Consider the following 16,514-nt stretch of genomic DNA (forward strand, 5'->3'; position numbering starts at 1 on the left):
TGGTGCCTCTGGCTACTTTGGGTAAACGTCAGACTCGTGTGTGGAACCGGCTGGCGGTGGGTGCCCACCGCAGTTCCACGCCTGCACAACGCACATTTAGAAATAAGCAGACACCTGGCCTTCACTCCACGATGTATCAATACTTTATTGTTCACAGTAAATGGTAATGCATGTGATGAAAGCAATACTGTCCCCTACACCCTAAGCATAGTGGACCACAACTACGGGACGACATCTAGTATGAAGACGATATTATACAGTATTTACTATGGCCTCGCCGCTCTCAAAACCACTCAAATCAAACGGCAATATAAAAAAGGGGTGGGGGCAGATTCCATTGCAGTTGTGGGGTCAATATACAAGTTGGGACATTCAAAACAAAAGGAAGAAATGCATTATACTCAAGCCACGTTTAGCATTGTTCCCTAAAGGCAATGCATTTCCGTTACTAGTTAGAAAATAATTTACACCGTTTCCGAGCAGTCTTCGGTTTAAAAAAATATATATACACAAGGTAACTTCAAGTAAGACAACAGCTGAGTGTGATATTAACTGGAGCCAAAGAGACGTCTTGCGACATAAGCGACAAGAGACAAAGAAAAGCACCCAAGTGGGAGTCTGCGTCGTGACACTTTGTGCGATTTCACGAGCGGTGAGCGGCGTGCGTCTCCACAAGGCAAGTCCCACGAGCGTGGCTACCGGGGGGCACGTGACGATTCAGAATAAAATAGATTATTTCCATCACCAGACACGCATCGAGTGGACGATATGCTCAAGTTACATTAAGGCTAATGTAACAAACAAAACTTTTCTGTTGAGACAGAAATTCGATAAAAAAAATAATGATTATTGGATCAAATCGACACTCCGAATCGTGCCAATTCATAGATTTGGCGGGGGGGGGGTGAATCGTTACATAGCCAGCGGTTTCCATTTCGACTGTTATCCCCGTTACCTTGCATTGTTTCTGTACATCATGACCAATTCTCAAACGAAAGTGCCGGGCCTTTACCGGTGGAGGCAGTGCAGTGCCCCACCGAGCCCACAGCTGTGTTTGGGTGATGGCCAATTGGTCACCCAGGGCACACCGTTTACATGATGAGTGCGCTCAGCAAAAGGGAAATTCAAAAATATAATCTGTTCTAACTTCTACTACTGGCGCTAGGTACACGACGCGGCCGCTTTGCCCTTCAGCCAGGTCACGATTGGTCCTGGGGTGAGAAGCACGCAGACCGGACGCTCGACGTCTCGGGAGGATACCCCTGCGATTCGTCAGGAGTAGGTTTTACCGCGATCAAACTGCCTCGCAATATTTCAAGAATGAAACGTGTCGCTTCTCAGACGCTGCAACCGCACCGATGCCAGTTACCAAGGTTCAGGATTACAAGGGGTGCATAGAAGTGGTGGCGGCGGCATCAAGTTAAAAATATAATCTGGGAAAGAGCCTCGGGCAAGTTGCTTTTTGTTTATTGTAAACGTCACTGGGGAAGGTGAAATGAGCCCCGGGCTTGAGGGAGGGGGACGCAGGTGGTGCGACTCACACAGAGCTCAACCTGTCTGAATGCAATTCAAGTCGTACGACAGCCATATTTAGTTATTTCTTTACAACCTTCAAGTGGCAAGGTTCAAGCCGTCTGCTGCAAAGTGAACTTCAGGAATGTTCTGGCATCACCAGCACAGACATCACATTCTTGTAAGTTCTCTGCTGTCATGAGGGTGCAGTTCACCTCATGACCAAATCGTCTCATCCAGGACGCAGATATTGAATCAGTGCCCACGTTAAATCTACCAATTCTCTTGAAGGCTCAACCAGGACACACATTGAGCTGCCAGCCCCTCCCCTCTGTCAGCCCCACCCACGCAGCCCAGTGTGTGGCCTCTTTATGATGCTGGCCATGCCTACTACGTGCTATGCCCACCAAGGCCCCACCAAATGTTTAGGGTACGCACAAGGCCACGGTACTTCCTTTAACCCCGATCATGAATTGTGCACGAGGCCAAAATATTTAAAACCAGAGACAATACTGATTTTCACAAAGGCTGTCGTGGCCAAAATGTGACACATTGGTAGCTTTACCCTACTTACACAAGAAACGCAAGTTCCTAACTCAATCACAAGTTAGGCTGAGAAACCAAACCTAGCCACAGACAGACATGACCACTGCTTCCATCGTGAAAGAATGCGGGAGCACATCACAGCGCCAGGCGTGATGGCCATGATATAATCGTGATGCTACCAAGAAACACAATAACAAGCACAGTGATGTTGGGACCTCTGAGCCGATACCATAGTTACACACCAGGTTCTCGAATGCAGCGAATCTAAGTGAAATACCAAATTTAATATTTATAACTTTTGCACGGGAGATGAATTAACTAAGTGGCAGGGGCGAGGGTGGAACCATTGGGACACGACAGCACAGGGGTTTCTCAGAGTTCGACTGTCCTTGTATGGAAATTCAGCAGAAGTGTTTCTAGAGGGAGCAGCAGACCAGGAGAGAAGGGAGCTGGAGAAGCCTACGCGCTTATAGACAAGTTCCTGCGCAGACGTCAATGGCGTTGAAAGCGGAGGTCTAGGAGAAACAGTGATAGCGATCCACGGTCGATGGAGAGAATTTTTTTCCTGACCACACGTAGACTAGCAGTGAAATGGCCTTGGGTGATAAACCAGATTGTACTGGGTCGTAGAGGGAGCGGTGCTTGGAGAGGTGTCAGTAAAATGTTTACACCATCATCAGTTCTGACTTACTACACAATACTACATAACATTTCAACTTAAAAAAAATAAACATTTTTACAGAGTCTACAGCATTAGTGTGAAGCTCACAATCCCAGCTCAGTCGAGACAGGGAAGCACACCTCCGTTGACGAGCAGCAAAAAAGTCATCCCATGCGGCATTGGATAAAATTAGAACAAAGACATTGGACGCATGGAACACGTACGTGAGGGTGACGTGCAATGTGTGGAGCCAGCAGCCCCTCAAGGTACGATACAAAAACCTCCACGCCAACTGCTCCTTCGGATTTGGGACACCTATCACAGCAGGTTTGTAGAAACACACTCGGGATATGAGGGACGCCCAGAAAAGTAATGCCGCCTTCTATTTCATAACAGGGCATGACAATCGAGTGGCAGCACAAGGAGGGAACACTCAAGAGAGCACGTCCACGACAAAAGATGGACCGATGATATCAGGTCGTGTGAAAGTGCTTGGCGGTTTGTGCAGTGGTTAGTGCACTGCGCTACAAATCCAGCCACGCGAGTTCGATTCCCGCTCACGGCCAACACCAGTGACGAATATCTGAACTGGTCCTGGGCCTCCCCTCGGTTGACTCAGTCTCAAAAGAGTACCTGGTGCAGTGTGTAAAAATCGCAACTGGGGAGACAAAGGCAGCCGGACGTGGTGCTGGCCACCTGCCCCTCTGTGTGCCGTGCCGGCCTTCATAGGCGCTCGTGAACAGCACGTGCCCCAAAAGTCTATTTAGACTACAACATCGAATTGAGAGATGGAGATGGCGATGGCTTGGGGAGGAACTTCATCTAGCAGTGCACGGACCATGGCTGATGATGATGAAATCTATTTAAATGATGGAAAACGTGTCCTTAATTTGTGTCATATTTTGAAAGTTTAGTTTTTTTACTCTCGGTCCACTGCAATGCGCTTGCACCAAAGTAGAACCAGGGCCAGCATTCCACCGTATTTGAGGGATTCATCAGTGTCAAAACAATTTGTGAACAGCTGTGTTATTTACAAAATGTTGGCCCACAGGCAAACTTTAAAGGGCCAAACAGATGAACATCCTGCCCTGCCAGATGTGGCTGTCTGGTGAATATACTGCCCACTGGTCTCTGATGTTCTCAGGCTCGTATGTGGTCTGAAATTGTCTTGTAGGAGGAAGACTTTCGCCAGAAAACTAATTTTCTAGACATTAATTACATTGCTACCAGTGGATGGTAAATTTTTGTATTGGTTCAGTGAAGGTTATTAAGAAACCCAAGCAGGCATTCTTTTTGACGTGTCCCTCATAGGTGACACCGCAGCTCGTTACTCAAAGCCAGTAGGTGAAGCCATGGTTTAATCCAAGAGGGGAGCAGAGGGGATGAGCTATAGGGAGCAGGCCTTACTCGCAGACGTACATGGGATGCATAGCCAGACAGGGCAAATACCTGTCACAACCCCACGTAGCCACCACGGATCAAGAGCCACCACCACATAAAACAACCTCTACCTCCACCACCACCACAACACAAGCATCAACCACCACATCAGCCGACAGCAGCATGGAAATACACACCACCACAAGCACTATCAGCAGCACCAGCACCACAAATAGCACCACCAGCAGCAGCAGCACCAGCTGACACTCAGGCTGCACAGCAGGAGGTTAACAAGAACCAGTATCGTGCAGTTCATCCTGCAATATAACTGGGGCCACTGCGCCCAATGGTCATGGAACCACGAGAGGTCCTGGAGTGATACATGCGAGTATTGGGCCGTGTCGCCTTCATCGCATTGGTGGTCACGTGCACACAATGTCTCAACAACGGTAATTGTCTCACGCCCTCCTAACAAAAAAGGGCTTATTTGTTGTGACATTTGAATCATGGATTGACTCTTACAACAGCCACAGGAAGCGTTTGCATTCATGTTTGAAGGAGGTTCGCCTCGTGCGTATGAACTCAAACCGTTTCGTTACAAACAGCAGCAGTTGTAGTACCGAGCCATCGCATGCCAACGTCGTCCCTCTCCAAGTCTCTTCGCTCACATCTCACACAGCAGAGCTCGTAAACACGTGGCCTCACACTCGCTACGCAGCCTGCACAGGCACCTGGACACCAGACATCCCACATCATCGCAGCGCGAGCGATGTACCATGAGCCACGCCATGCCACGCCACCAAAGCCAATGCAGGTGCAACTTTCCACAAGCAAAACCAACCCCCACGCACCGCTGCTGCCTGTCGGTGCAGCCGCGACATCTTCGTAAACCCATACAGGCAGCAGCAGATGCGTCACACAATCTGGCAGATGGAGGTCACCGGGTGGCTCCGAGTCAGAGCGCAGAGCCAGCACCGCCGAGACCACGGGTTTGAATTCCGGTTTGAGCCGCCCGCCACTAAGCCGGGTTATTAAGCGTAGAGAGTCAATGGTCTCAGACTGGCCACCTGTGCCAGGACAAAAACACAAAGCCAAACTACAGTTTTTTGTCAATCAATTTATCACATTCCAGTTGTGAGAATTAGACATTAGTTGACATGACATGCTAAGAAGACTTGTTCCAGGCCATATAAGAAGATGCCAAGGTGTGCTCCTGGTGTGGATATAGAGGCTAATGAAGTTGTTTCACGAAGCTTGGGGCCACTCTCTAACACATGGCGGCACACTGCTGACTGTAAGACTTCCAAATCCCTTGGTCCGATGACAAAAGTGACGTCGGCACAGCATGAACGTAATCAGGGAGGAAAAAAAGGAAAATCCGTGTAAACATAATGTGGCGAAGCATGTGTGCGTGAGGGGAAGTGCTGGGGCACATCAAGATGTGACCATACCGCCAGGAAGTAGGAGATAACGTCACCGGATTGCCACTCTCATCTCTCAACCTCGACACGGCTCGCGTCCAGCACGCCGTGCTGCGGAGACCGGAGACGTCCCAGGAGGAGCGAGGCCGAGCGAGACGACGCGGTCAGCAGAGACAGATGGCGACGTGAGCACGGCAACGGTTTTTACGCCGTCACAGGGCGGAAGCAACACGACTCCGATAAGGCCTTGAAATGTGTACGAACATTCCATCAACTAATTACAATCCCTACGATGACGTTTTCTGCATGCCGAGCACAGCTTTGGATTGGGCTTTCCACGAGCCACGCTGACTCCCACTTATTAAAACAAGATGCGAGCACGCCTGCCGAAGCGTCGTCAATCGGCGTGCGGGCGAACGCACAGCAAAGCAGCTCACTGCCGCGCGGGCAAAACAAACTTGGGGCAGAGCAGCGTAAAGTTTCGGCACGGTACAGTTGCTCTGATATTCAGAGCATCGGCATAGTACGGGAGCGCTCCGCGAAAACCGTGTAAAGCACCGGTGCTTCCGATGCCCCTGGTATGACCAGGCTTCCTCCAGCGGCAGCGTGTGCACTCGCGTGCAAATCAATCGGTGACGCACGCAGCCGCCAAATGGCGGCCGGATGAGTGAGGATGTTGCGTAGGGGTGGCTTGAAGCAGAGTCTGCGGACTCTGCCACGCGACGACACCACCACCACGACGACAACATCACGTCACTACGATGCCTCGCGACGACCCCAGGCGACGACACCACGATGACGATACCAGGCTGCGACGACGCCACGTGGCCGTCACGCGGTACGCGGATGAGTTGTCGCCGCGTAACTTCGACCGAGAGAAATTAAATGCAAAAGAGGCAGCCTTTGAACACCCCCAGGAATGTCATAGCACCAACTCGTTAGACGCATCGTCAGCAGGAACTTGCCGACGAAAGATGCTGGCTAGGCGGATTCAGTTGGCCAGGGGGAGTAGGGGGGGACAAGGTGGCCGCTCGTGATGGAGCGCCGCCATGGCGACGCTCGCGTCAAGTGCCCCCCCCCTCCCCCCTGAGGCAGAGTTAACGGAAATAAAACAACAAAACGTGTAAACAAGGCCAGGGCATGCAGCACCACAGCCTGCAGCACACCGAAGCTGCCTCGTCACTCTGAAATGTCAAGACGCCCAGCAGTAGCAGCATCACGTTCAGGCCACTGCCCAAAATATCACACGTCTACTACGACGTGATTTGATTTCGTGATAGCTCTAACCCAATGATTCGGTTCAAATTACTTTATGAATAGTATATTTTTTTGGTTTCTTCCATAGGTGCAGAAACAAATAGGTGGTGGGTTGGGGTCAGCGGTTTGAGTCGGGCAAGACGTGGTTGGCCGTAGTGGAGGCACAGTGACCCTCAGGGTCGCCGATACAATCCACGCCGAACCGAGCGGCGATGATTAGGTGTCGACCCCCATTCCGATCCACACGCACGACCAGATCCTCGTCTAAGCCAGGGCTTCTCAACTGCTTTAGCACCAAGGACCCCTGAGAATGGGATAACACACTCAGTGTTGGCTGTGTGGAGTCATATTTACAGAATTATGTAACGTGTCTAAGGCTGTATCACTGGCTATTGTCTGAACGATGAAGTGAAGGGGAATAGCAACTGACATGTGGATCCAGTGAGACTGCATCTCTGTTTCTTTCATGAAACCCCGAATGTGAACCCCCTTTAGATTCTTACGTGTATCCCAATAAAGCTCTCGGCTTGTCTTATCTGCCCCCTCCCCTCCACCCCAACGGGTCTACGGACCCCTATAGTTGAGAAGCCTTGGTCCTAAGCGGTTCGCACACAGTCACAGGCAACGCACCCACCTCCTTCCCCGCTCCGGTAACCTTATTCAAAGAATCTCTGCATATCCACCGCGTGTTGAAAGACGCAAAGCTACAGGGTTCCACGACGCTGATACAACGCACGCAGCGGGATCACCGAGAAGGAAGCAGGGGGCGACATTCATAGGAGCGTACGGTGGCGGCAGTGCCGACGCCAGGGGCGCAGCTGGAAGGCGGTACCCACCTCTCGCAGAGGGGCAGCGTCCCTGAGGGGCAGAGCCTGTGCATGGACAGCAGCTGTGGCGGAGTGTGGCGTTCATCTGGGAGGACGCGACGCGGGGGACGGCCTGGCTCCGCGCGAGCCGCGCAGCGAGCCGGTACGCAGGCCGCAGCGCGACACTCCCGCCGCCGTCTGCAAGGCAACGGTTTAGCGTTACGAGCGCCTGACCAGCCGCGCAAGTGGCCCAGTGGCGGATGCGGCTATTTCTCCTGCAGTCAGGGAGTCCAGCGATTGGCCTGAGCTCGCTTCAAAAGACGGCGCACGCATGGGGAGAAAGCGGTCTCAGAGTGTGCCTCTTCGATGGTGGCGTTGGGCGTTATGGAAAGTGCACTGGCATGCACGCAGACCCACGCATTAGCAAAACGGCTCACACCGCGCATGAGGGGTCGGTGTGGTCAGCACCATGCCCCGGCGCCTTTTTTCTCCTTCGTGCAATGTACCGACACCACACCAGATACTCATTTAAGGATCAGTTGACCTAGCCAAGAGGCCACTGAAGTTAGCCTCCGTTTGGGAATGAAATCCAGGTAGCTGGATTCGTAGCGCAGTGCTCGAACCACTGCCACCAACACGCGCACACAATGCAGTCTCAAATTGTGTGCACCCAGCAGCAGAGGTGCACGTGCACGGGATGTGCACGTGCACGGGATGTGCACGTGCACGGGATGTGCGAGGGCAAACGCGGGCACGCACAGGCAAGCACCGACGGCGCACACGGGCAAGCCACGGCACGGATGGGCAAGCGCGGCATGTACAGCAGGTACGCATGCGAGCACAGGCAAGCGTCGGCCAGAGCAACGAGAGAGCCGTGAGCTGCCAATTTCCCGAGGGCCACGCGCGACCGATGGCGCCACCCACCTGCCCGCGTAGCCGCAGCGGCCAGTGCCGCCGCCACCACCACACCTCCCCTACGTCTCAAACTGCGTGAGCAGCTTGCGCACCTCCGGCGTGAGGCGCCGGGACGCCTCGGCGGCCTCCGAGACGGCGCGCCGGTAGCCGTTGCTCTTCTTGCGGCGGCTGTAGCGCGCCTCGAAGTTCTCCATGAAGGGCACCACCTGGGAGAGCGGCAGGAAGGACGTGGTCGTGGAGCCGAACCACGCCATCTTCGCCTCCTGGCTCAGCACCAGGCCGCTCTCCTCCTGTGCGCGAGCGTGGGCACGGGCAGGCACAGGCAGGCACGCACGTGTTAAGCTTGACACGGTTCTGAGGTCGCAGCGGTCAGCTGGTACCGCTGGTATTGGTTTAGAATCCAGGCAGTCGTCTGTGATTAAACCGGATTCTCAAGTGGAGCGACCCCGATGGTATATCTATCCCTAAACTGGCTCCGAGATCAACATGAGGATTGCACTCACCATCTTCCAGTTTTTTCACGAAATTGATCCAGCCCACCTCTTCCCCTCTCATATCAGTGTACTCCCCACCACACACGCTGCTTTCCTCTTTTTCGCAGACATTTATAAAAGAAAAATGCCCCATGTTTATGTACGACATTTAGACACAGTTGCATTCGGACGCTGCAGACATTCACAATGTATTGTAATGTATTATAAACGGCATCGCACCTGGACGCTGACGCTGACACTGCGGACCTGCGCCGGCCACCACGGGCAGCCGTGCAGCTTGGCCCACACGATGTCGCCCACGCACACCGCCTTGCCCTGCGACGTCACGCAGCGCGTCACGCTCTTCTTGTGCACGCGCGCTGCCCTCGCGCGCCGCCGCCCACCGTGCCGCACCGGCCACGAGCCCCCGTCTGGCCCGTCGGCGTCGACACCGCACGTCACCGGCACCGCGGCCGGCGCCGCCGTCCCCGACGCCGCCGTCCCCGACGCCGCCGGCGACGCCGCCGGCGTGACAACTTCCGGTCCGACGCAGCCACCGTGGGCGGTACCCGTGCTGGATCCCGACATTGGGGAACCCGATGAGCTCGCCCCGCTTGCGCTGTCGCCCAGCGGAGCGGTTGCGGCGACCTCCTCCTCCTGCTTACAACAGCTCTTCACGTGGTGGTCCCTCACCGCCCTGTGCGGCGCAGTCCTCACGCCGGCCCTGGCGGCGGAGCCGCCCTGGGACGAGACGACGCTGGCGCCGTCGCTGTCGGTGTCGGCACGGCAGCCGTTCTCCCGGGCGCCGTCCGGCCTCAGGGTCCTGGTCCCGGCGCGGGACTCTGCGCGATGCCGCCGCGTTCTCCTCTTGCCCTTGCCCTTGGACTGGCGCAGCGCGTCCCGTGCCCTCGCCTGCTCTAGCTTGTCGGCCGGGAGGCAGCGCCGCGAGCCGAGGGCCCTGACAGCATGACCGACGCGCGCGGGGACCCTGAGGGCCCGGCTCCTGCCGAACACGGTCTGCCGGGAGGGCACGCCGTGAACGCAGCCCTGCGACGACGCCGACGGGCGGCCGCCTCCGGCCTCCGGGCTCCCGTCCCTCCCGTCGCAGGGCGAGCCGTCCGCCCTTCTCTTCCTGCCGCCACCATCCCCCGGGAAGCGTAATGACGGCGCGGAGGCGCCGGCCCCGTCGCGGCTCACTACGCGTTGGCACCGCTCGCACAGCACGCGGCGGGGGCGCAGCCCCTCGGTGCTCTCGGGCTCCGCGCCGCCGCCGTCTCTGCTGCCGCCGGCGCCGCGCTTGGCGCGCTTTATGGTCCGCGGCGGAGGCTGCGGCACGCACTGGTTGTAGGTGTGGCGGATGAGCAACGGCGGGGGGTACGGGGCGCCCTTGGAGTAGAGCGGGAAAAAGGCCCCGCCGTTCTCGCACTCCGTCTTCACCACGGGCAGCGCCGGCGCCACCTTGCCGTTGTTCTCGGGGTGCAACAGCTGCAGCGGCGGCGGCTTCAGGTCGAGCTGCGCGTGAAGGTTCTCCTGCTCGCCGGGGTAGGCATTGTGCGGCTCCCTCTTGGGGAACACCGACACGGGCATCCCACGCAGCCCCGTCCTGCAAACCAGCAGCAGCAACAGCAGCAGTAGGAAAGTGCATTACATTTCTACACCCGAGGCTGTAGTAATAACTCACCGTCTCCTCTGCAAAGGAATAGACTCGTTTTTTTTGTCCCAAGTTTACTTGCTTTGTCGCATTTATCTTTGGTTCCGTCGCATTTGCACCGTTTGGTTTGCATCATTCTCCGCCGTAAGGTTTTCACGTAATTTATATCGATGGTAAATAATCAACTCTTCCGCGCCTAATATTATACATGTATCGAGAGGGTAAGAACGGACTTAAGTTGATTAATCAATCCACCGTTACTCCCTTATAATGCAGGCCACATACTGACCAGATCCATCAGGGGCCTCCACATATCACCACCCTTCTTCTTAAAACATCGCTGTTTAAAGAGAAACAGCTTCAAATACAACCTGGATTCACGCTGCCCCTAAATGCAACCGCACCTCAAGAGGATGTGCAAAATGGGAACATCAGGATAATTTGAAGAGGGATTTCTTCGTGATGGTTCTTCAATGGGGAGAGTGAGGGGTGGGAGGCTTCAAGGCAGAGAAGGAAAGGAGACAACAAGATGGTAAGGTGTGGATAGACACTTCAAAAGAAACAAATTATTTGGTGAAAAAAAAAAACAGGCAGGTAGTCTTAGAAACACTACGAATTCCAACATGGACGAAAATTTCTGCAGGGCTGAATTGCATTGAAAAGTTTCCATGCGTCTTAGTGCCCTGCGGCAGGCGCCACTAAATCGTGTGCGGCTGTTCCACCAACGCACACAGAGGTTAGAGCAATGGGGCTGTGTCAGCATTGCAAATGATGTGAAAGTAAAGAGAATCGGGGAGTTGTTAAATTTAATCAGAAAGTGCTTTATTTCACATTTTGCAGATGTTCGCCCTTTTAGGGGAACACGGCCTTCGGCACTGGCAGAAGAGTGACCTCGTCCAGAGGTGCTGCGATGCCACGCGACGCGGAAAAGTGCCCCAAGTAGCAGTGCCACTCGCGCCAGAGTCAGCAGCATGAAGATCCTACAACCGCAGAGATTACAAACTAGACATGGTTTACAACATACAATGCGATGTGGATTTTAAAAGCATCTCAAGACTCTGCACAAATACGAGCACGTGGGCATGAAGAGGACATTTTGTGGGATCGCCCCCCCCCCATTGGCACAGCCTTTGGCTGTCTCACAACCTCGGCCAGGTACTACTGACAATCTTCTTTTAAGAAATCAACGACAGTATGCAATCATCTTTCAATACATTCTCAATAATGTCGTGCCAATCAATTGAAAAATGTTTTATTTAGCCATCCATCAATAGGACTGAGCCAGCAATCAGAAGCAACAAATCACTCAATAAAATGGTTTTGCCCATGCTATAGCTCAAGTCATGTCCCCTGAAACAACAAATGTGCATTTTCGGGAGCGTATTCTTTGGCATATATCTTTGATATGATGTGCATCCGTGGACTACTGTAAGCTTCTTGAGTTATAGGCGAAATGACAAAGATTGTTCTTATAAATCAACATGCTTATGATTACAGCAGGGAGACAAGCTAGGGTGTACGAAGCTACAGGGCAGAGAGAGAAAGGCTACAGGAGTATGGGTAGAGGTGCATTCCTCAATGAAGACTCTTCAAAAAGAAGGGGCAGTTCCAGGCAGAGATGTCTTGTGAAGGGATTTGAACTCGGGGTGAGTCGGCAGTGCAGAGCCAGGTAGAGCACTATTGCTTGTGCTATAAAACAATCCGGTGTGTTTTTGGGTTGTACCGCATGTTGTCGAGGCGCCATACCATGGCTCGCCAGAAGGCAGTACAGCAAAAGTGCACTAATCGCCATCCGTTTCCATCTGTAAGGGAAAAGAGTGTTGCTTCCTCGTACGTGTAGGTATTCTCCGGGTGCTCCGGTTTCCTCCCACATGTACAAACACTCATTAATTGGCCAAAAACATCTTAACATCTCAACCCAATGTAGCAGAACGCTCCTGAAAAAGTCCTACGAATCAATGTGGCTTCCCTACGTAAGTAAAATAAGTAATGTTTCACTCCACGTGCCAGGAGCTGAAGAAGCACGATTTCTAACAACGCACGATGCAAACCGAAAATACACCAGAGGTAGTGACATCTGAGAGGCAGCCTCTTAAGAGCGTAGCTTTGACTGCAGGCTCCGACAGATGGCCTTGGTTGCTAGAGCAGAGCACGGGGAAGGGGAGTGAGACGGTGCGCGAGGCGGGAGATAGGTGGGGCGAGTTCACTGCCTGTACACGTGTGCGATGGGCCTAGGCTGTTAAGTGGATTTTCTTGACTGGGAGAAGGCGGGTCGAACAGCAATGAATAATTCACAAATTGGTAAACGACCAGATGAATAATTAATGGGGGCGCAAACAGTTGCGTGGGGTCCTGCCTCCGACCAGCTGAGCAGCCTCCTGTGCCAGGCCACCACGCCCTGCCAGGCTCAGGATCTGCCCACGCCCCACAGACAACAAACGTATCGCATCAACGGCCAATTTGTTCCCCTGCCACGACTGTAAAAGGCAGTCACGTTTCAATACAGTACAACCGAGGTCAGCATGGCTTTTGCTGGGAGTGAAATTATGTGAACCGATTCTCAACGACTTCTGCAAATGAGGAACTCGACAGACAGCAAAACAGTGCAGTCAGAGGCGCCGAGGCCGATTTCTGGACAGCAAAAGGTGCGATTGTGGACGTGGGATCGGACCTCATCTCTTGACATGTCTCGTGTGACATCACCACACTGTGAATAATGCCTTGTCAAATGTACGACCATATCGTGTGGGCTGTTATACGGTAAACCGGTAACCGTTTTCAGAAGCTATTCTCCTGGGAGTTTAATAATTAGGGGAATCAAGAGGACATACAAACGGCACCGCATCCATAGTTACCGCGTAGTACGTTTACCCACGTGTCTCAGTTGAAAGGTAAAGGTGGAACCCTGCAAATGCTCGCTAGCTTGCGTGCTCATGCCACTGCTGGCAGAAGCGCCTCCAATAGAGGGAGTTATCGTAGGTATGTGGTCTGCTCTTCACGTTGAGCAGACGTCTTGTAAGAGGTGGGGACACCTCGCACATTAACCAACCACACACAACCTGCCCGATCGACTATTGCACACCGATGTATGCTGCGAGTTGAACACGTGGCGGGGGTGTAAATAAACGTGCGCCGTTGTATTTAGCTGCCGCGCCGGAAGATGGAATTGAAAACCAGCAGTTATCGTGAGCGATTACCCCAATCAGCATCATCATCACCACCTACCCTTTGACAATCAACAGCATAATTTTCACCAGAATCATTAATACAGCATACCCATACTCCTTGGTTCTTTCGGTAAAGTCACGTAGGTAGAAATAAAACAAATGACATTTCGATCGCAACACAAGCAATCTTCATCAGGTGGAACAACCACAGCAAGAACACATGCTGAAGTAGGCGAGAGCATACCCAATTAATCAGTCACCACCACCATTAGCACTACCATCATCACTACCATAATTACCAGCATTATCACCTCCACGATCACCGCTATGACCATCACCACCGCCATAACCATCAGCAACTTCACAATTACCATAATAATAGCCATCACCTACCCCACCATCACCACAGCCGTAATGAATACCATTAGAACTATCACCGTTACCACCCACTGCAATCATTACCGCCGTGCCAATCGCCACAACCATAGGCAACACAATCACCCAGGCAACACAATCACCCAAATCTACACTGCGGTAATCAATAGCATCACAACGATCACCACCATCACTAACGCCAGCGTCCGATACAAATGGTCAAATATTGAACTGGTTTCAACCTACATGTTGGTAAATCTGGCGAGGCAGCCAGCCTGTTCACCTCTCACCATCACGAGGCGTCTCTACCACCCCACCACCAACTCGTGCATCCCTTTAAACCGCCTAATCAGCAGCTTCTACTCTACAAATCCACAAAACTGAGTTATCTGTTAATCGCATTTTTGAATGCGCATCCAAAGTAATGCAAAAACCTCTCGTCCTTTGCAACACCCGGAGGGCTAGGGAGGGGGTGGCGGGTAGGGGTGTGGGGGACGGGGGGGACGGGGGGGCCGGACCGGCCGCGACCCCCAATGGACGCGCTCGGAAACCGGCAGGGAATCCAGACGAGACCGAGGCTTGGGCCTCTCCACCGCGGGCCTCGGTCTCCGCGCGCGGACGGGTGAGCCAAGCGGGAGCGACGGCGAGCGAGTGCGGGGCTCCTCACCGCCCCGACACGTCCATGAGCACGCCCGAGAAGTCGCGCTCGCCGACGCTCAGCGAGACGAGCAGGACGCCGCCAGACGCCTCCTCGACCCGCACCACGAGCTCCGAGCCCGCGCGGCACTCGGGCGCCGCCATCTTAGGCGGGGAGGGGGGGTGGGGGGACAAGAGGGGAGGGGTGGAGGGGGAGGGCGATTGGTGGCTGCAGAAGGGGGGGGGGGCACGAGGGGAATGTTGGGGGGAGGGTGCGACGAGGTTTGGGTGAGGTGGAGCCGTGGAGAGGAGGGGAGAGTGGGGGGGGGGAGAGTCGGGGGGGGGGGAGAGTGGGGGGGGAGAGGGGGGTGGAGAAGTGGGGGCAGAGTGGGGGCAGAGGAGGGGGGAGTGGGCGCAGAGGAGGGGGGGGAGTGGGGGCAGAGGGGGGGGGAGTGGGGGCAGAGGGGGGGGGAGTGGGGGCAGAGGGGGGGGCAGAGGGGGGGGGAGTGGGGAAGGAGAAGGGGGGGGAGAAGTGGGGGCAGAGGGGGGGGGCAGAGGGGGGGGGGCAGAGGGGGGGGGCAGAGGGGGGGGGGCAGAGGGGGGGGCAGAGGGGGAGGGGGACAGAGGGGGAGGGGGAGCGGGGGGGGGGCGGTGGGGGGCAGAGGGGCGGGGGTTTGGGGCAGAGGGAATGTGGGTGAGAGGAGACGGGGGCTGAGAAGAGAGAAATGCGAGAAGGACGGGAGGGAGGGGATGAGAGGGGCGATGGTGGGAGACGGGGCAGGCAAGTGAGGGGCAGAGAGAACGTGGAAGAGTCCCACGAAAGAGGACAATGGGTTGGAGGAGTGTGGAGAGAACGGGGGTCAGGGGGAGAGAGGGGGATTGACTGAGTTGCTAGTCACGAATTGTGTCCAATTGGCAGGGTGTTCGTGTGGGAGGTGTTTGTTGAGGTTTGGTGTGGGCAGGGACTGCGTGTGGGGGTGTGAGGCGTGGGTGGTGGTGATGGTGTGAGTCAGTTGTGTGGGTGGCAGGCAGAAGGGGATGGTGTGTGTGTGATGTGTGTAATGTTATGTGGGGACTGTTTGGGTGGAACGTGGGTGAACGTGACGTGTGAGGAGTTTAATGTGGTTGTAACATGGATGATATCCGTGTGCATGTGTGGGGACTGGTGTTTGGTTAAAAGGTGTGTGTGGCAGTGTCTATGGTTGTGGTGGCAGCTTGGATAATTGGGTTCGTGTGGTAACTGATAGTATCAGGATGTGTGGTGTACCTCTTGAATACGTCTTTATGGTTTGTGTGAGGGATTACATGCATATGAGCTTGGACGATTGTGTTGAAGAATGTTGGTGTGTGGGGGTGGCTAGACTCGAGATTGGGTTTATGTAGTGGTGTGTGAAGTGTGTGTGGAGGAGCGACGCTCACAACAACGAGCGGAGCGCCCGGTGGCTAAAGCACAGCAAGTTGGCATAGTAGGTGGCACAAGTTGGTGCATCTGTCAGTCATCTCTGTCAGTCAACCCATGGCACCTGCGTCTGTCCCATGACCTCCTGCCAGCGAGCCTTTGACACTTCGCGTGGCCTCAGAGTGCACCTAGCCTGGCACTAGCGCCGTGGTGACGGCACCGCCGCTTCGTGGCGAATGACGGCTGTTGTGTAAAAAATCTGGGTCTGTGTGTGGGTTGTGATGTGTGTGTGCCTACCTTATTACTAACCAATTC

At 54.3% G+C, this 16,514-nt stretch overlaps 1 protein-coding gene across 8 annotated transcripts; it reads right to left on the bottom strand.

Annotated features, from left to right (window-relative positions):
- Positions 1–82: 82 nt before the first annotated feature.
- Positions 83–14,977, bottom strand: LOC144945002 (PWWP domain-containing protein 2A-like). 8 transcript variants are annotated; one of them, XM_078873149.1, is made up of 7 exons: positions 14,832–14,977; positions 12,346–12,424; positions 11,514–11,602; positions 11,027–11,119; positions 9,212–10,574; positions 8,508–8,788; positions 83–7,781 (listed from the first exon to the last, which is right to left on the bottom strand). In XM_078873149.1, exons 1-6 carry the CDS (start codon positions 14,963–14,965, stop codon positions 8,558–8,560), a joined length of 1,989 nt encoding a protein of 662 aa, XP_078729275.1. In that variant the 5' UTR covers positions 14,966–14,977; the 3' UTR covers positions 83–7,781; positions 8,508–8,557. The 8 variants fall into 8 exon arrangements, with proteins under 8 accessions (XP_078729275.1, XP_078729276.1, XP_078729273.1 ...); XM_078873150.1 differs by having other exon boundaries at positions 8,508–8,704; positions 11,454–11,602; XM_078873147.1 differs by having other exon boundaries at positions 11,454–11,602.
- Positions 14,978–16,514: the final 1,537 nt, after the last annotated feature.

This window comes from Lampetra fluviatilis, chromosome 36 (assembly GCF_964198595.1).
Source record: "Lampetra fluviatilis chromosome 36, kcLamFluv1.1, whole genome shotgun sequence".
In the NCBI taxonomy this organism is placed as follows: domain Eukaryota; kingdom Metazoa; phylum Chordata; class Hyperoartia; order Petromyzontiformes; family Petromyzontidae; genus Lampetra; species Lampetra fluviatilis.